General features: G+C 46.3%; 1 protein-coding gene across 1 annotated transcript in view; it reads right to left on the reverse strand.

The window, feature by feature from the left end:
* The window catches only part of EXOC4 (exocyst complex component 4), a 396,906-nt gene that overhangs the window by 16,183 nt on the left and 360,732 nt on the right, over positions 1–19,991 (reverse strand). The window contains exon 17 of the mRNA XM_068953333.1: positions 18,729–18,888. Within this exon, the coding sequence (XP_068809434.1) occupies positions 18,729–18,888 (160 nt within the window). The remainder of the gene's footprint in view (positions 1–18,728; positions 18,889–19,991) is intronic.

The following is a 19,991-nucleotide window of genomic DNA, read 5'->3' on the forward strand; positions in this document are numbered from 1 at the left end:
CTATTTGCACTTCTTTTCCTCTTCTCTTTGTTTTTGCACATAGGACAATGCGGAATATGCATCTGATATGTGACTTAAACATGCAGTTGAGGGACAGACTTTAGCTTTAGATGTCAACGCGCTTATGTGACGTGAAATGTCACTTGAGTTTTACATCCTTTCTATATTATTTGATCTCAAATCTGGAATGAAAATTTTTAAATTCAAGACAAGCTTTACAGCCTTCCGTAATATGTGAGTAAGAGATTAGACATTACAGATCATTTCCTGACAAGGACACACATCCATATATATTGACATCATACGTATATACTGCAACAGTGGTTTGGATGTAATTATTTTACTGCCTGCTTAAAAAACAAGAATTGAAGTTTTCAGTCTTTACCTGAGCGTATGGATTTCTCTTGGCTACGAAGCCCAGGTTCATTATGGGACACATTTAATTGCTACATCAGAGTTTGTGTGTTGATATTCTACATCTGATGTGCGAAAGTTCAGGGACGCCAATCAGGCGCAGTGCAGATGCCACTCTGCAAAATGTTCTCAGACAGTCTCCATCTGTCAGATATGGTAATACTTGCGCTCAATCAATAATTCACCTCCCTTAACTCCATGTTTCCTGCATTTGAGTCAGAATTTTTAATGTCAGCCTCACCAGAGGATCTACCTCGGACAGACAGGAATTGCCTGATCTGCATTCCCCATTAAGGTTGGTGTGTTTCTGTGCCCTGGGGCCAGTTGCATTCCACAGCTGAAGAATCATCTCTCCGTTTACTCAGTTCTTTCCCAATTCAGCTACAAAATCACAGTTCCTCTTTTGGGGGTGTCATCTTCTTCTTATTAGGGGAGGGAAGTCAGAGGATAATTTATAACGATCACACCTTAGTATCCAAAATCCAACTCAGCTGGACCAAACCTTTTCTGGGAAAGCTCATGGTAGGGCTGGTAAAAACACTGGGGTGGCTGAATACCAAAAATGGGACTGTTAACTGCATTGCGTTTGAAGAGGGAGGAAAAGGAGGGGAAAAAAGGATGATGGGGAGCTGCTCTTCCACTGGTTAGAAGCTGCTGAAAACTCAGCAATGGCAACTTGTCCTCATGGAAGCAGCTTGCTCCACAGAGCCGGCAAGAACTTCGTGAGAGCCCAGAGCCAGAAGATGGTTTGATCAGCGGTCTCTTCTCTCCACGTGAGGCAGTGGCTCCCTTGGGTGCTGATCAGTGGTACCTTACTCTAGAGAAAGGCAGTGTGGAAATCCATAGAAAATCACCCAGAGGTGAGAAGAGCTGCCTAGCAGAAGGGCAAATTATTGCTGTCATCATCAGTCCTTCAGCACCAATGAGAAAGGAAGGTTCCCAGCTGTCCCCAGTGAGCAAATACCTTTGCTTCAGCCCCGGCTCTCAGCATTTGAAATGCTGAATGACAACTGCTGAACTTTCTTTGGCCAACTCAGATTCAGTGGGTGATACAAGGGAAGAAATCATGACAATACTATGCTATGCTTACAGGCGTTACAGACCGCACCTGCCACATAGAAAACACTACTTGGAATGATCTGCACATCCACAGGTACCACTGACTTTAACTAGGTGCAGCAATAGTGCTTGCTGCATAAACCCAGCTTTGTACAGCTGGTGGAAAACCTTCTTTCTTCCATAGGACAATAGGGACACTTGGCTCGGCAAAAGGATTTACTACTAGTCTTGATTTGGCCACAAAACTCCAGAACAGACCAAAAGATCAGTACAGTGAATGAATTAATGGTCTCGTTGGCTACAGAGTAATTAACTGTAGAGGGAAATGGCGGCACTTATCTCTGTTTGCCCAAACACTGGTGTCTAGTGCAGCCATTACAGATTGGTTTGGGTCTCCTGTAGGCCCTGTGGCATACCTGCCTGCCCTGCCCACATACCTCAGCTATCCAAGGGTGTCTCAAATGGCACTGTTTTGGAAAGTGAATCACATCCTTAGCATGCCCACAGTAAATGTGGGGATAGAACATGCTCAGGGCAGGGTCAACAGAGAGATACTCAAGCCGGGTTTAAGTAGCAGAAGCAGTTCAGCCACGTTAGCATGACAAACTGATTCTTGGAGATGGACTAGTGCTGGCTGAAGGCCACGCTAGGACGGCAACATGGGGCATAGCCAGCCAAAGGTCCTCAAGCTGCTTGCAGGCCTGAAGCAGTTCAGTGCGGCTTCCACGCCTGGAGCACATCACATGTGCTGGCCCAAGCGTTGACCGTGTATGCTGTCATGTGCTCGCTCGGGTCTTCTGGCTGTGGGTATCCTGTGAGCATGCTCCTCCCTGCCATGGAAGACCAGCACCCAGAGAACTGTCAGGCAATGCAAGGATGGTTGGACTAGGCCACGCTAAGGTCCCGTGTCCTGCTATCCCACCTCTGGCTGTGGCCAACAGCAGCTGTCTAGAGAAGAATGGGACAGTGATGTTTCTCTAGATCACCCACCCAGCCATTTGGGGCTTGCCAAGCCAGTGGGATGCCCGAGGAACACCCCCAGAAGGGCTCTTACCTCCAGAGGTACGTGTTACATGTCTTGGAGCTCTTGCTCACGGAGAGATTTCCATACATGACTTAAAGGAGCAGGGACATGGCCAGCTCTGCTGTACGGTTTCTGGGCTGTACCTGCACCAGATCTTATTCACCACCCTCTGCCCTATCACTGTGCCTCGGCTTGACCCTGTTGGTCCTCTCAGTTCTGCTATTTTCGTCCTTGGCTTGTTTTTCCTCTCCCTTCCTACATTCTAGCAGGAACTGGCCCTGGGCCATTGCTACCTTCCAGCCTGCTCCTCTCTCCTCACTCCTGTCCTCAACGGGGACACTTTAAAGCCTCCCGTTCCAGATCTGGACACTTCTCGACCTGTCCCCTTGGGGTGCTAACACTGATATTTTGCACCCTATCAGCTGTCCACCGCCTGCTTTTACACCTTTCTAGTGAAACACTTCTGCCCTGATGCCACTGCATCAGCAGGTTAAAATGCTAAGCAACTTAGCTTTATCTAATTAAGAGAGAGAGAGAGAGAGAGAGAGAGATCTGTGAAAGATAAGACTTTAGTGGCGTAGAAAAGTGATGAGTGGTGACTCTTGAAAATGTATCACACAGCACCAATATCTGTTACTTCCTAGCAGATTACTGGGTATGAAGCATTGCAGTTTCTAATGAGATCTGACTGACAGGGTAAACCAATCTGCTACTTAAGGACTTGTGCACATCTCTCCTAACTGTGGGGCTTGCGCTAGAAAGAAGCAGCCTACTGTGAAAAAGGCAGGACATTTTTTCTAATTGCTTCCATTTGCAGGCTGGAGCTAGGCAATAGAGAAACATTTCCAGCTGACAATCCAGTATTTACCTTCATTTCAGCTGCAGACAAATGCCTGGGATGGTTGTTCTCCACACACTGATTTTCCTCCCTTTCTGGTGCTTTTTTTCTTTGTCTCAAGCCAACTTCCCTTTCCAAAAAATCTGTCCTTCCTCTAACAGCTCTGTTTGCTGCATGTTTAAGCAGAAGCTCCCAACGGGCTACCGTACCTTCAGTGTATGAATTTAGACCGCACAGGTGGACCCCGTTTTTAAGGAGAGGAGCAGAAAGGAACTTCTAAAAGCAGTTTCTGGCTGCCTGGATCAAATAGGAGCTCCAAGCAGGTTATGAGAGAGCTCAAACACGGAGTTTGCACTCACTGGCTTATCTGTTCCTGTAGGATGACTCTGGATGCTCATTCAGACCCACTCTGGAGTCTGGGACTGGAATCTGGCCTCATTTGTAACAGTGCAACCAGGGCAGCCTGAAGCCAGACAAGAGAGACACCCATCTGGGAGACTGGCACCTCAGACCGAAACTGTCCCCACGGTATTTTGTGATCCTTCAGGAACTGTAAGATGCAACTGGAGATTTGCTTCCTTCTCACCCCAGGAAATCCCAGCCTTTTTCCTCCTAATCAGGCACTTCATCAAAGTTAAAACCTCCAGCTTCTCTCCCACCCCTTGATGTCAGGTTACATTCCCATCAGGTTGGTAACTTAAGAGTTTAAAAGGCTTTCCCTGTCCCACCCTTTCCACCTCTCCTTGGTGAACCTTCCCCATAACACTAGCTACTGTTCACAGGTGGGCCCAGAGGACCTTGCTCCAAAGCGAGCAGCGGGTCCACTGAACCTGCTGCCCGTGTAGCTGGCTTGGTAGGTGCCACTCTTTGCTACTGCAAAGGAAATGACAATCTTAAATTAAAAGTGAAAGCACTATTGTTCCCTCTTCCCATTCCTCTCGTTTCTCCCCAGACAGCAATCACTTGCAAAACAGTGACAATAATTTAAAATAATAAAATACTGAATTGCAATTTAAATTCATAAAGAATTCCATCTAGAGATGTTATTGTCACATCCGTGGTTATAAAAACATGTCACTGGCCTCCCACGAGGCCTAAGAGAAGGCAGTCCCCATACTAGAATGGTCCCCGTCTGTCCATCCTCTCTGCTCCTTCTAACTCGCAAATCTCTGCTATCAGTTCTCCTGATCTTTGCTGGCCCCCTGGATTCCTGGAGGGAGTTTTATATGCCCATCCTCCTTTTTTGCCATTCTGCTGGCTTCTTGTATCAGAAACCATCCTGCTTTTGTTCTGCAGGAGAACCGAGCAGCTCCACGCTGCAAAGGCTGCATAGGCAGCAGCGACAGTGGCGGAGACTGAACAGCCATTCCCGCAAATGCGCGGGTCAAGCCACAGGATGCAACGGATGTCATCGGGCGATTCCAGGGACACGTGCCACGGCGCTGCGAGAACGGAGAAATGCTATGTTTCCGTTAACAGGTCGCCACTGCCACCCCTGCACGTTGCCGCCTTGATGCCTCCGCTCCCCCCGCACGGCTCACATCTGCCTGCTCAGCAGATCGTCCTTTCTCTTGAGGGCCGGCCATCAACGCTTGTGTGGAGGAGGGTGGGGAGAGCACCGCTGCGGTTGCGTTCACAGCCTAACGCCTGGAGACTCGACACAATTTCCACAGCCTCCAGCTTCATACATTTCTACAGAGCAGGTGGTCTCCGAGTTGTAGGCACTGAGGGCAGCTCTATTTACAACCGTTGACATCAAGCCATTGAGAAACACAGTCAGCACCTTTTCCTGCTGTGCTGGTCACTCAGGCAAACGGCGTGGAGTGCGGAAGCGATGAAGTGTCACCAACTAGCAGGCACTGAGGAGACAGCGCGTTGCTGGGCTCAGGAAACCTCTCGCGCGCTGCCGGCAGCTGTCGTGCTGGACTCTGTCCTCAAAGAACAGAGCCTCCCTGCTGAGCCAACATCTGAACATCTAAATGCTTTGTTTTCATTTCAAAGTGTCCCTCGGAGCGTAGACAACAGCGAGTCGCTTGCCCTTTTGGCTGGCGGCGAACCCAGCGCTGGAATCAGTCCCTGGAAGAGGGCGATCAAAGGGAGGATGTGTCACATCCCGGTGACGATGGCCCCTTCTTCTTCCCTGGCTCGTGTTTTCCTCCCAGCTCGCCTAGCTCTGATCTGAACGGCTCCAGGAGTATTTAATGGGGCTGCACAGAATTTGCTTCCAAAGCTTCCAAATCCTCCAGCTTGCTCTAGAGGTTCAGCTCGACAGCCTGCCAGTCTCCCTTGATTTAACACTGCTGCACGTAGCAAGCCACGCAAAGCTCGTGGGGCTGAGTAACTCCACCTTCTCTGAACTTTCTCCAGGGCTAGTCTGGAGGCAAGACAATCTCCTCTGCTTCATGCACACAGAGACGGTTTCACTCTGCCATCAGCCAGAATCAGCACTGTCAGCGGATCAGAGATAGAGACCTGCTTCAGCATCAGCCGGTCTCTTGCTATGTTAAAAATGAGTTTAGACCTGACTGTTTACCCATCTAGAAGCTATGGAAGTTCAGAGGCCCAAGTGAGAGGTAAGAGGAGAAGGTCCTTGGACTCAAGTGAGTGATAAAGTGCTCCTGTGGCAGATTTAAAGCAAGCAGACCAACAAAGCTGCTGTCTATGCAAACAAAAGTCTGTCTAGCTCCTTCGTAGCTCAACCCAGCGCTGTATCACAGGCATTTTCTGCTTTATGTGGTCCTGGAAATGAGCTTTCAGACTGGAATTTGTACATGGGCAGCAGCGCAGATTTATTTAGCCTAGATTGCAGCCCTGGCTGTAAACTGCTCCATGTAAGATACCTGCTGCTCAGTCCCAACCGTCAAGCATACAAGAATGAGAGAAAAATATGTGGAATACATGAGAAAACCTGCCAGATGGACAGGCTTCAGAAACGGGCAGGCTAGTAACAAGGTGACCCTTCAATCCCACACCAGCACCATGATACGACGCTTAACCAGAGCAAATACTACCATGGGCAGACCCTGAACACGTGCCTTTCCACAAGGACATATGAACAATCAGCTTGAAATGCAACATAGTTCACCCTTCAGTGGAAGGCTTGAAGCAATTTCGTATTTCTACAAGGTAAGAAAGGCTGCTCTTAAACTGGGCCGCCTCTGGACCCCATGGTGTGACTAGCCATTTTGGTCTCCTGATCCAGATTCAGACCTGATTCTCAGACTGCGCAGACCGGGGAGCCGGTGGGAAGGTGCCGAGACCTCTTTCAAGCCCATGTATTTCACGTTTCCTGTAAAAGTGGGGTTGCAGGGAGAGACAGAAGCCCCCACGGTGCGGGATGGACACCTACGGCTGGACACCTGGCAGAACTCCTTGGCCCACCCATGCCACGTCCTCAGCCAGTTTACCAGGGAGCCATCAGTACACTGTAAATCACATGGCTTGTCACTGCTGACAACATACAACTTGTTTTTTGTTCTGTACTCTCCCTGTCCTAATCGAAAGATGCAGTTTTGCCACAAACCCCCACACTACCAAATTCTGCCTGGCCAGAAAAGGCAAATACTGACTGCTCTGTGATTTGCAAGCACCGCCACCAAGGTGCTACTGACTACTGGGACTTACAGCTACAGGACATGCTTACAAAACTTGGGTCTGCAAGGAGGATCAACAACCACTCTAAATAGTTACAGATCTGCCTCAACAGAATGATCCCGTTCCAGCTGGACAGCCAGCAGTTTCCTAAACTTAGACCTTGAATTAAAGCAACTGCGGTTCTACAAGTAACTGATCATTGGCTAAGTATCGGCACTGAGGCCAAAGTCACTAAAGGTAGAGATTATGAAGAAAAACTTCTAAAAGGAAAAAATCCTTTCCCTTTAATTAACATTAGCAATGCAGCATGACAGAAGGAGATAAACACACATGCACCTACACAAATAACGAGCTTGGGAACATAAAGTAATTACTTTGATTTTTTTTCACCAACATTCAAAACTTATTAGTCTCGAGAAAGCACATATCAGCAAAAGACTGTCACCTCAGGGATAAATGAGGAATTTGTTTGTAATTCATTTCCAGAAGGACATAGCCTGATGTTTTTAATGCAGCATAGGAATGCGCTCTGGCCAAGTCTAACAGCCGAAAACATTTCTTAAAATTGTTTATTCACAGCGTCCTGAACTTCTGTCCCTGGAAATGTGAACATAGGCTTTTGCTGGCTGAGAAGTTCATCTCCATTGATCGTTTTACTAACACACCGAGAGCCAAGCAACGAAAGTCAATGAAGCCCCTCTGTTTTTTAGTCCATTTCCAGTTTAGGAAAATTAAATTAATCTCTTTACTCAGAACAACTCAGACATCCACATTCAGGCAATGAAAATCATTACAGAGGCCACTAAAACCTATACCTGTAAAGGTTACAGTGCGAAGATTAAAAGCGCCTCCAGGAAAAAATGAAATGGCTGAACAAAATAAAACCTTTGAGTCAACAGTGGAAAGCCTGAGCAGGACTGCTGTGTGCCAGTACCAGACTCATATTTTTAAGATGCTTCCCTTGCTATATGGAGCGATACAGGTTAGGAGTGGATGTTATGTGATTTCACGCACTGCAGCCTCAGTTCGGCCATCAGGAATGTAGGACCTGCCAAATGAATTCAGCCCCCTAATCCAGTCAATTTGGGGCTGCTACTGCTTGTAAAATCCTATTGAGGCATTTATGGATTAGGCCGTCCATATGCAAAGTAACTTCCTGACCCCAGACACCTAAGGCGGGACTCGTCTTGTCTAACCACAGATGTCTGTCATGGATAATGCCACCTGAGCAGGTCACCTCTGCTCTCTCGAACCTTATGAGACAGGAACCGGCACTCTTAGGAGGCCACTTATCTCACTTGGGAGAAAGCATTTAAACCAATTCAGAAAATCGCCCTCTAAACATGCTCATTTCTCACCACTTGCTGTAAGGGGAATCAAGGCCAACCAGCTCAGATGGAGACGTGACCGTGACGAACCTCTAGTTATAGCGCGAGTAACCCCAACAACTTCAACGGGCCAATGCATGTATCTGAAAGTTAAGCTCATGCTTAAATATTATGTCGGACTTGACTGCATGTTCTTCGGGCTGCCATGGACCCTGTATCTGTGAAATGCCTGGTGTGTGTTTTAATTAAAAAGCCAGCAAAATCCCCTCCTTGAGGAATTTATAATCCATGCAGTCACCAAAGAAGGGGAGTGACGCGCTGTCATTACCCGGTGGTTAAGCCACTTTCATTCCATCTTCATGTGCTCAAGTGCTCTCATTACACAAAAATTACTTAAGGACAAACATGAGAAATGTCATCCCCCAAGAGTCAGGTTCTTTGCTTCAGAACAGCTGGTAAATCACCAGTAGGGCATTCTGGAGTTTTTCCTAACATGGAGAATCAGCAGCAGGCAAGGCATTTCCCAGACTATAACAACAAATAAAAAACGTGCTACTCAGCAAACTGAAGAACAAAAGTTGTCCATCCTCAGACTGGAGTGAGGCCAAACGGCCTAAGAACGGTGAGAGAAGAGTAATGCCTTCTGCGCAAGGACATGCTTGCTCCTCCTGTCTCCCCTCCGCTCCTGCCTTGAGCAATTTGCTTATTCACCCTTCATGTCTTACCCTAAGTTACGGTAAAGTCCCATTTTCAGAAACACTATTATTTTAGAGTATTACAGCTCATTTCCTTGTTTGTTCCCTCTCCTTCAGTTGTGCCAGCACAGCTGTTTGCAAGGCCTGCTGTGAACCAGACCGGGGAGCTGATCCTGCCAAAAAAGACAAAAAGCTGATGCAAAAAGCCAAACATATCCCTTCCCCCTGAGCTGGATTGTTCCCCTGCTCTAATTCACTGAGTCGCATCATGGCCTGCTGTGCGGACACAACCAGAAGGATGAGAAAAGGAAGGTGGTTATCTCCTGGAGCTGTTGATATCATGGGGTACGTGCAAGTGCAATCACAAATTGGACTGAGTCTTCAGAAGTGGATGCTGCTTTTCTCCTGTTTGACAGTGCACTGTGAGGAGCTGCTGATCTTTTGTTGGTACTGGTTACGCATTTTGCACGGCAAACAAAATGCAATACATTTCTAAAGTAGTTTTCCAGATGAGGCAGATAAACCACCATTCACATTTAATGTCTGGCAGGATCCTCCACAAAAATGGAAGAAATAAAGCAGTGCCAGTAGCTGATTGAACTGATCTGCTTTGAGCGTACTGACCTTGCAGAACGGAACAGGGAATAGGATCGAGGTGACAGAGGACTGGCCAGAATACAACCCTAACACAAATTATCCCAGGAATAAATGTACCATCTGCAGTCACCAACAGCAAATTAAAAGGTACTCCAAGCCTTCCATCTTCAGGAGGGATGAGGTGATTGGTATCTTGCAATAAGATACACGTTTGCCAGGTGTGAGGCGCACTTAGCTGGGCGCATGTTGGTTTGTACGCTTTTCTCTGGAGTGCTCAGCTGTGCTGACAGTCACATCCAACAGTTAAAACTAGAGGCAGAGGAACCAAATCGAGAGAGGAGCAGAAGATGAGAAGTGGAGAGCCAAGGATGGGCAGGACCAGGGAGCCAATGTATGTGGGAGCTGGGAGGCTGGGAGACTGGGAGGCCATGGTTTGCAGGGAGGCATTTTGGGTAGCTAGACGTCTTGCTGTGGCTAGAACTGGGTGTAAACCCTTCCGTGAGAGACTCACCTCCCTGAGCAGTCAGCGCGATGAAGGCAGGAGCATCTGCCCTGTGGGCGGATGTACGGAGGGTTGTGGCTCACAGCGTTCATTGTCCTCGCCAAAAGAAAGCTCCCATGCGCTATAGGGCAACCTGGAGAAAGCCATAGGGAGCATAAAGAACCCATCTCCAAAATGCACCGGGAAACACCAGGCTCCAGAAAGAAGTCTGGTTTTGTGTCAGAGAGGAAATACCTGGAGGAAATGTCCATGGCTCATTAAGAGGAGTGCATTCCAGGCCTTGGTAAAACCTTTCTTCCCAAAATGACAAACCTGGAGGGACAGTAAGAGATGGCTTCTGTGTCCTGGGGGGAACACGGGATTCAGAGCATGAGTCCCACTTGCTCTCAAGAGACGACCAAGGAGCATCTGTGGGCTCCAGAGGCAGAACCATTTTCAGACATCAAGATAAGGGGTATTCCCTTTCCTGTACATCTTAGCATCATGGATCAGTGATTTCTGGTTCAAAGACAGACTGGCCAAACTCCTCTCTCAGATAAACACTGATGGAGTGTCTAAAACTTAGAACTCAACCTCACCAACCTCTTACCCCAGAGAACTGAAGGACAAGGAGAGTCTTCCAGTCGAGTGTATGAACAGGACTGAAAACTCATGATTTCAACACAGACTTGGTAAATAGAAACGCATGATCCAAGATGAGCAGGGAGCCATCTGTGACCTCTAGTCTTGGATAGCAGTGTGAGGTATCTGGGAATACTACATTTTTCAACCAGTGTTGTCTCCATAAATACCCACACAGCTTCTGAGCTTATCAGAGGAATCAAGTCCTTTCCAACACACAAGTACTGGTCATTATTGGTAGGGCTTGGTACAGGTACGCTGACTTCTAACATGTGTTGAGTGGATATCTTGATGGGCGACCCGATTCTCAGCACTGCTGTTACTTCATAGGCTGAACAAGCTGTTTGGTTTCTTCCCACTCTGTTGTGACCAGACAGCAGAAGGATGCAGCCACCTGTGGGATGTTTCCCAGTGCACTTCTGTCCAAGAGAGCAGATTGGTGATGAGGGATTCCCCAGATCATAGTCATCTCTTCCAAAAAAGCCTCACACTTCTGTGGTAAGGCGCTGGGCATCCCCAGTGAAGGATGCGTCCATGCCATGGCTTCCTGAAGCTTGTGCAGGACTGGAGAAGCTAAAAGTTTGGGAAGGGAGGATTTGAGCAAGAAGTCCTGGGAAGACTTGAGAAGGGGAGGACTTGAACAGGGACCTCACTGTAAACATACTGCACGCACTATAGAGAGAACTCAGAAACTCCCAGAGGAATTTTCTCTATGAAAAGTACATGAAAAGCACATGCTCTATGAAAGCAGCTGCAGCTTTTAACTAGAAATCAGACTACATGGATGGATGACTTGTTCCAGCACAGTCTTAACACATACGTAACAAGGCAGCTGTTTGGGCAATATGGGGGTATCACCTTGCAGCATCCGTATGGCTGAATGTATGGGAACACAGTCTCTGATCACCCAAATCACATGGGGAAAGTGAAGGAAGGAGGAGGAGAGCCAGGAAGCTGAGGGGTGTTTCTTAATCCTCTATGGCTAGGATTTTTGGTTAATGCAGTGAAACCACTAATTACAGCTAATTAAACCTGCACTGAGATCAAAGCTCAGTGGAAACTACAGCGGGGGAGAAAACAAGAGAGAAAAGAAAGGAAAAGAAAATACGAATTTTGTTGTAACCAAGTCCTTAATTTAAATCTACAGCAGTCTTGTTAATTAAAGGCAAAAACAAAAGGAGGGCACGCTTCATAGATAAACAACATGGGTCCAGCATCACGATGGAGCTAACATGCCTCTCCCACGCCGCCAAGGGGAAGCTTTTCCTCCAGAGCCTGTTGTGTTTCTAGTTCTTCCACAGGGAAGGATCTTCCTAGAATTGGTACTGCAAAGTGTTGATCACTTTTACCTTCCGCAGCACTAAGCACGTTTGGATGTACAGTGAGGACAGAGGAATTCCTCCAGACTAACACATCTACAGGTTTTATGAACAAGTGAGAATTCTTCTCTCCACTGAACCAAGAGGGGGTGGATCAGAGACCAGCATGTCTACACCAGGGTCCCAGAAACCTCCCTTGGCAGCTGACTGCAGAAAGAAGGAGCTCAATCTGTAGGACTGTCAAGCCCTGATAAAATATCATAGGATGCATGTGTGTGCAGTTACCCAGTATTGGGAGTCGTGCGCACTCAACAGCCATCTGCTTTCACTGCCATGCAGACAAAATTCTTAAGTGTTGAAATGTCACCCTGATCTTGATATCCCAGCGGTAGCGACTGGACATTTGGGAGACTGTCGTGGCTTTTTAGTGATGGAAACGGCTCTGTGGCAGGTGTGACCCAAAAATCCTTATACCTGACCACTGGAAGAGGTCACGACTTAGGTCAAGAGGGATCCAGTACTTCAGGCAACAGCTGAAGGAGGATAGGACCCTTTGAATTTACTCCTGGCTTGTGTGCGGACCCACGAGAGCGTGTCTGAGATAACCACTGCTATCTGTTTCCAAACCATAAGTGAAAAGAGGCAGTCTAGGAACATCACGGGGGCCCTGCACTGACATCTGACAGCAGAAGAGCAGTCTGCCACTGAACGAAGGAGATCCAGGTCAGGGACCAGAGGACCTGGGGATCAGCAGGGGAATGCACCCAAATAAAGTATCAAGAACAGCTCCCTAAGGAGGCCTCCCTCAACTAGCTACTCCCTCCAGTAACTTGGGCACCCAGGCAGCAAATGCAGTCAGCTGCTTATGTATCTATCAAGAATAAAATCAGAAAGAGAAATAGTATCTGGACGGTCTCAGAAGCAAGAAGAAGGACCTCTTTCTGAGCACTGGGATGTGTGAGGGATCTCTAACATACGCTAGCTTCCCCTTCCCTCTACAGTTTCCCAGTAGATGGCAGCATGTTATTGCTTATTCCTACTGCCAGGGATAACCTTGCATCAGGCAAGAGACAGAAATCTCTCCGGCCCTGGTAGAATTTAACAAAAAAATCCCCTGCCTTAAAGTCCTAGCAGGGAAGTAGCCCTGAATATCTAACTCAGCATCCTTAGCAGAACTGCACTCCAAAATAAAGCTCCCTCCAAAATCCCACTATTGCAGTTTGGAGATCATTCCCATTGAAGTTAACAGGCACTTTCCAATTATCTCAATGCAAGGAGAATCAGACCCAGCCAGGATGACCCGGCCGTCTCCATGGATGTTTGTACTGAAAGCGATGGGTCTGTTCACCCCACGCAACTGTAGCACAAGGCCTTCTCTGTCTCTTGTCACTGACTGAGCTAGTCCTAAAATTGGAGCATCTCCATGCGCTCTGCTGCTGTGATAAGCTTAAACTTATTGGCCGAAATAGAGGTCCTACTAGTTTAGAATGGAGTTGGGGCACACACATTGTTTCCAATACCCACATTATTCTCTTCCTATCGCACTGTGTGGCCCTGTGCAGATGCCTCAGCACCTGGATCTCTGTGTTCAACCCCACTACACAATGCAGGAGTTTGACACCGGTCTGGAAGAAAGTTCATACTCCTGGCTCGTGCTCCTGATGCATCCTCCCATGTCTCTCCTCTCTCACCCTCCCCACCTAAATACAACCAAGGAAGGCACTTTCTGAGGAAAAGGAGTGTTTCCAGGGTCTGCTTGGGGGAACTGGCCTTAATTTTTCCCGTGGCTTTCTACAAATTCCTTGCTAGCTCTCACTCACTTTAAAGTCAGAACCATGACCGGTGCGGTTCTCTCCTGACTCTCCTGTCTCCTGTCTGCAGGTGGCTGTATGGATGCAGGGAAGCTACTTGCCCCAAGAATATAAAAATACAAGCAAGCACATGTACATTGTAGCCTCATGTGTGTCACCAGGAGAGCACACAGACAGAGAAACAAGGTCAGGAGCAGCAGCTGCAGCTGTATTTTGCTGGGAAGCGGGAGCAAAGGTCATTATCTTTCGTGAATGATAAAAATTCAAGGCGGCCCTTGTGTACAGACAGATACATTTGATCATAGGCATCTGAACTACACTTCAAGGGCTTACTCATGGCCAACGTATGAATAAACGTCTGCAATGCTGAGGGCTCTTTCCAGCGCCCTTTTCACTGGGGGCTTCTCCAGAGTCGCCTGGATCTGCCAGCAGTGGCAACGTATGTGCCACATCTATTAGAAAGAGACGTTCATAACCAAGGGTCCTGGTAACATCTTTAGCAGCAGGAAAAGCGATTTCCTGATCCCTGTGGGAGCATTTGTCCTTGTAGGTCCTGTTAATCGGGCTCTCACATAAGAAGAGGTTCTGCTACCTTCCCAGAAGACATTTTTAATCTGTGCATCTCCTTAGTTAGCCTTAACTGAGCTCTTTCACGTGGATTTACACACCAGATGCTAACCAAGTGTCCCCTCATATTTTACAAGCTCCCCTACGTTCCTGTGCAAATCTCTTCAGCTCTGCCTCTAAGGTCCTGGGTCATTTTTCTCTTTTCTGCAGTTGAAGAACTGAGAGCCTCCAGTCAATGTCTTGTGGAGAGTATTTTACACAGCCAGAGTGATTAATACTGAACAACGAACGACGGAGAGCAAACCCAGTTCAACGGTGATCATTGCAACCGCTAGCTTGAATGGCAGCAGTGGGGAGATTTCCGATCAAACTCTTACGCATGCAGACACAGCTGGTTTGCTATGCTGCAAGCCATTAAAGGGATGAACTACACTTTCAGACCCAATAACGAAGAGCAGCTACACTTAAAACTGTTGATGTCAGAGGTCAAAATTACACTGTGTTTTATGAAATGTAGACATTTCATCATTGGTCTCTCCCTTCCCCTCCCAACCAACTCAATTAACTTTCAAGAACAAGGCAATTTTATCACTGCCATGTCTCTGAAAAACACAGTGTTTTTTCAATGGAAAATGAACATCTAAGACTTGCATAAATTTTTTATTTAAAGATAAGTCTCAGCCAGCAACCTAGACTGGTCTTGAATATCTCTGACGTAATCTCTGCGTAAATACGTAGGTGTATTTTTGGGGGGAAGGAGAGGAGGTGCAGGAAAGAAGGCAGAAGATAAAAGAGCTGAACTGGAATCCAAATTCAGAGTTGGATTTTATCCCTCAGATGGCATATGGAGCTGAAAATTTGAAATTTTGGAGGCATCTGGAAAACATTCTCAATCCCAGACTTCACAGTATGTGCCTGGATAATACATACAGGAAGAAAATATTGCTTTTTCTTTAACACAGTAGTAAAAGCCCTAACGACTGATTGCATTTCTGCTGCCCTAGATATAGTACACACACGTAAGGGGAAAAGTTAATAGTATTAGCAGGAGAGTCTGCAAATGTTACAAAAGCCACTTTGCAATGCAGAGAAATGCACCAAACTCAGCAGTCAGAAGCAGTGTACTTTACCCTTCCTCCTGCCAGTGGAGAGCTCATTCCTAGAGCTTGCAGAAATTAGCAGTTTCTTTTTTCCGACAGCAACATGCTCATGCTCTGCTTCTTGATGCTCTGTCAAGATTCCCTGCCCACCTCTACCTTCAGCTGAGAATCTCAAAAGCAAAACTCATCTGAAACAAACTCTTCCCCTGCCATGGTACCACTCCCAAAGCAGCAAGCCTCGCAAGAGCCTGCTGTCACCTGCAGGTTGCAGATCTTTTGAAAAACATCGTTTAAACAGCACGAGTCACACCAGAACCAGTGAGTGTTGTTACATGGGTTAAGATTTCACTGTGAATCTTCTACATAATTCTCACTTCAGAAGAGAAAGACCAGAAAGACCGTCCGACTTCCCTGACTGGGGTTTCTATTGCCTAAGCCATTAAGTGAAACAGAGAAGAAAGGGGAGCACAGTGCTCCTTGGAGCCCATAAAAAGCCTTGAAGAATATATCAAAAGTGAAAAAAAAAAATCAAAAGCACAATGCCCAGGAAAATCCTGGAAGTCTTGTGCTCCTCTCTCAAATGGCCCAGTCTTTCCCGTAAACTGGAGTACATCAGACTTTAAGTGCGTTCATTTTCAGAAGAGGACCGTCTAGTACCTGTCCCAGAATGTAAGAAGACCAATGCACCGACTGTTAATTGTGGCTGTTTGCTTCTTGAACTGCCAGCATCACACTCTTATGGACAAATAAATATGGGCAAGGGAGCAACAGGGGTACCAAACTGCCTGTCCAGGAGAAGCACTAGTCAATCTGCTTCAAAGGCGACTTAGATCACAGTCGGAGGGCAAAGAGCTCCATAAAAGCCTGAGAAAAACTATTTTCCTGTGGGTAAAAAAGAAACGTCTTTCTCAGTCTGAAGGAGCCTATGACTTCTTTTAATCAAGTTTCATAAAGAAATCAGAATAAATGTTGAATCCTTTTGCATAAGGACAGATGCCTACAAAGAGCAGACATGGAGATGGCAGAGTGTGTTACAAGCTGGCTTACACCCACTTCAGAAATATTTTCTCCCATTCAGTAATGATCACCTACTTCCCACCTGGAAGCAAGGCAGCGAGGTTATCCTGGCCGGCAGGAGGGCAGGAGGAGAGAAGGAGAGGGTGAGTACTTCTCAGTCAGCTCTGACACGGCTTACAAATGTGAAATAATCACTCTGTCTCTGTTCTTCAGCTTCAAAACGGCAAAACTGATAGTCAGCTACGGCGTAAAGCACTCAAGAGATTCTTATATGAAAGATATCACAGAAATACAAATCACTTTTATCCTACATTGATCTTATTTTATGCTTTGGGGGGTGAACTGTTATGTTTATTTTATAGTTTGAATAGACCTTGGTAACTGGGATCCCTGGAGTAGCATTAGAACTTGCTCAGGTAATTGTAAATTCAGCTGAGCAGGGCAGGGTTCAGATGCAAGAGATGACTTGTTTATGTAAAAGGGAAATCCACAGGATAAGCATTCAGGAGTCATCTGAAGAACAAAAGGATAAAACATACTCCTATATCACAGAAATCTGCCCCAAAAGAAAGAGGGAAGCGATGCAGTCATAAGAGCCAAAAAAAAGGTTGCTGAATTTGTATTATGGGGAGAAATCTGCATCACAGGCACCATAAGGTAGCTGATGCTGCTGTGCAAAAAGCTCTGGTACAGCTTGTGAGCTCCACAGCTCTCGATGATGGTACCCAGCAGCTAAAATGGCACAGGAGAAGATCTATTTGCCATATAACGTGGATATGAAGAGGGCTGGTATACGTGTTTGATGTTCTGAAAACTGCTGGTCTGGCACACCATCCATCACAGAGTGGAAGCGAGATCGGGAGGGTGGAACATGTTCCCTCCTCGCCCGTCCTTTCAAGCTCCACATCAAATTATGCAGCACTAGGAGTCACAGCTCCGCTGCTATTCAACCCTTCCAGTAAATATTTCTCCAGAAAATGGCTAGCCTTACTCTGCCAACATCCTGTAGCGCTTGGTCAGCGTTTCATTATTTGGGTGCCAGTTGCTGTTAGCACATGCTCAAGCCCTGTTCTGCCTGCGAAAAACTGGGCTAATTTATTTAACATTTCAACTGAAAAGGAAAAAAAAAAATCATTTAGAAGGGAAAGATTGAATTTGGGAACTATATTCCTTGGAGAATTAGTAATGGATCTCTCTCTCTCTTTCTGCCTCCCTCAGGCCTCAGCATTCATAACTTCCCCATGTCAATGTTATTATGAACAGACTAATTCAATAATGAGATCATTCCCCATATGAGAGCCCAAGTAAATGAAGCACTCAGTCATACCTCCTTCCCCTCATCTGAGGGAGTCAAGTTTCTCTCGTAATTTAGTCTCCACGAGCGATGGCCAAACAGTGACACCAAAGATTTCCAGTGTTTGCAGTAATTCAAACTCAAGCATCATGCAAAACTTTGTCAGTTGACCTACATGCTTTAAAATGCAACTTCCAGACTCTTCCTCTGGTGATTTCTTGGGCTCAGCTGCCCATTGCTGAACCCGCTACTGCCTCTGAGACTTAGCCAATACATCCCTGCTGGCACTCATCACCTTAGATCCATTTGCAAAGTCGGCACAGTTTAGTGTTCGCTTTTATCAGCATGCTTACTCCTCAAACCATCTCCCTTTTGTGAATGAAGTAGCAAGACGGGTGAGGAACTTGCAAGAGGAGATGCCACGTCCAGTCTTATTTTTATTTTGGTATTGCTATTATTTTTAAGAGCAACAGAACTTGAAGGTAGACAGCATCTGGAATCCCTTAGGTTTAGGCACACTGTTCCGATAAGTCACTGAAAGTTTAAGTCTTCAACAAACTACCAGCATGTAGCCAAAGTGTAACTCATCTGAGAATGAATCCAAGATCAAGCTCCATCTAGCCTCAATTCCACCCAAGACCTACATCTAGAAGCTTTTCCTTGCCTGGGTTTAGGTCTTCAGAGAACCACACCAACAGGAAGCCCTAAGCATTTTGGTGGGATCTCCACTCTGAGCTCAGAGCCTGTTATTCCGAACGTATCTCAGCTAAACCTCCCATACAACAAGGGGGATGTGAATACTACGATTGACAGTTCTGCAATTTTAATTTCATTTTATCGATCCAACCAGCTGAATGCACAATGGATGGTTAAACCTCTGAAAGCAGTCACTGCTGCGCTTGCGGACATCCAAGTAGTAGCAGACATGACATGGGGTTTGCAGCTCACCTTGCAAAGTCCAGGTCAGCCTCACGGGACATGGTGATGTTCGTCAGGTTCTGCTGGAGGATGAAGATGTTTCTACACATTTTCTTGATGCCGGATTCACTGATGCGCTTGAAATAGTGGGCACCATTGATAAGAATGCAGGAAATAAGGTGGCCCAAGCCTGCGAGAGGAGGGGAAAACAACCCAAAGGTCACTGGAGGAAGACATTTAGTGACAATATTTCATCATAAAAGCTGTGAACAAGCGCTGTTAAGTAGTGCATGTAAACTGGAACAGGAGGTACAATAGGACCTATTTGGGAACATCTTCCCTGTGCATTTAGAGAAGGCTTTCCTCAAGGTTTTCGTCATTAGTAAAAATATAACCATGAAAACTCAAAGTTGCATTAACAGTCATTGATCTTTCAGAAATTTACAAGGCACTAGATTTATAATGACGCTTTGGATGATGACTCTTTTGGTCCTCTTTCTCTAGCAGGGTGATGGATCACTACTTCTACAAAATTACAGTATTTTAACCAATTATCAAGGGAAAGGTAATATTTTTTCCTGGTAAACACTCAGTCCATGACAGCAGAAAAAGCCAGCTTTTGGGGAAAATACAGGCTGCTTTTCAATGCATTTAACATACAACTTATCTCTGACCAGTTCTGAATGTGAAAGCATGGGTGCTCCAGCAGTTTGAGAAGACAGCGGTATGGGCTCTCCATACCATATGGACATCTTCTGCAGGACTAATGATTAGGGGACAAATTTGGGATTTGCTTGTAAACCTTATACAGAAACGTTGCTTTGGGAGAACAAACACGGAAGTTAAGGAGTTCTCTTCACAAATTAGTATCTTAGGTCTCCATCTTTCTTCCGCTGCCAAAAGTCACAACCAGCTGCTAAAGGTCACAGCCCACCCTAGAATGATGCATCCACTCAGGCCTCATGACAATTAGAAAAAAAAAAAAGCCCAATTTACTCACAGAGGTCGGTATAAGACTAAGCAAGATTAAAAATCTGAATTAAGAAAAATACGCTCATGTACAGCCAGCCAAGGTTGGGTACATGTAAATCTCAAAACTGGCATAAGAGCTGCCTACACTTCACAAAGTCCAGGTACAGAAACTTCAATCTTCTGGCCTGGTGAGAGGCTAATGGTCCCTACGGCTCTGTGAGGAGCCATTCTGCTCAGGTCAGACACTGTAGACCTAATCTGTAAGAGGGAGTTCTGCAATGTGCTGGTGGTCACTCAGTTTAGCACAGATTTACACAGCTC

Source organism: Struthio camelus, chromosome 1 (genome assembly GCF_040807025.1).
Source record: "Struthio camelus isolate bStrCam1 chromosome 1, bStrCam1.hap1, whole genome shotgun sequence".
Classification (NCBI taxonomy): Eukaryota; Metazoa; Chordata; class Aves; order Struthioniformes; family Struthionidae; genus Struthio; species Struthio camelus.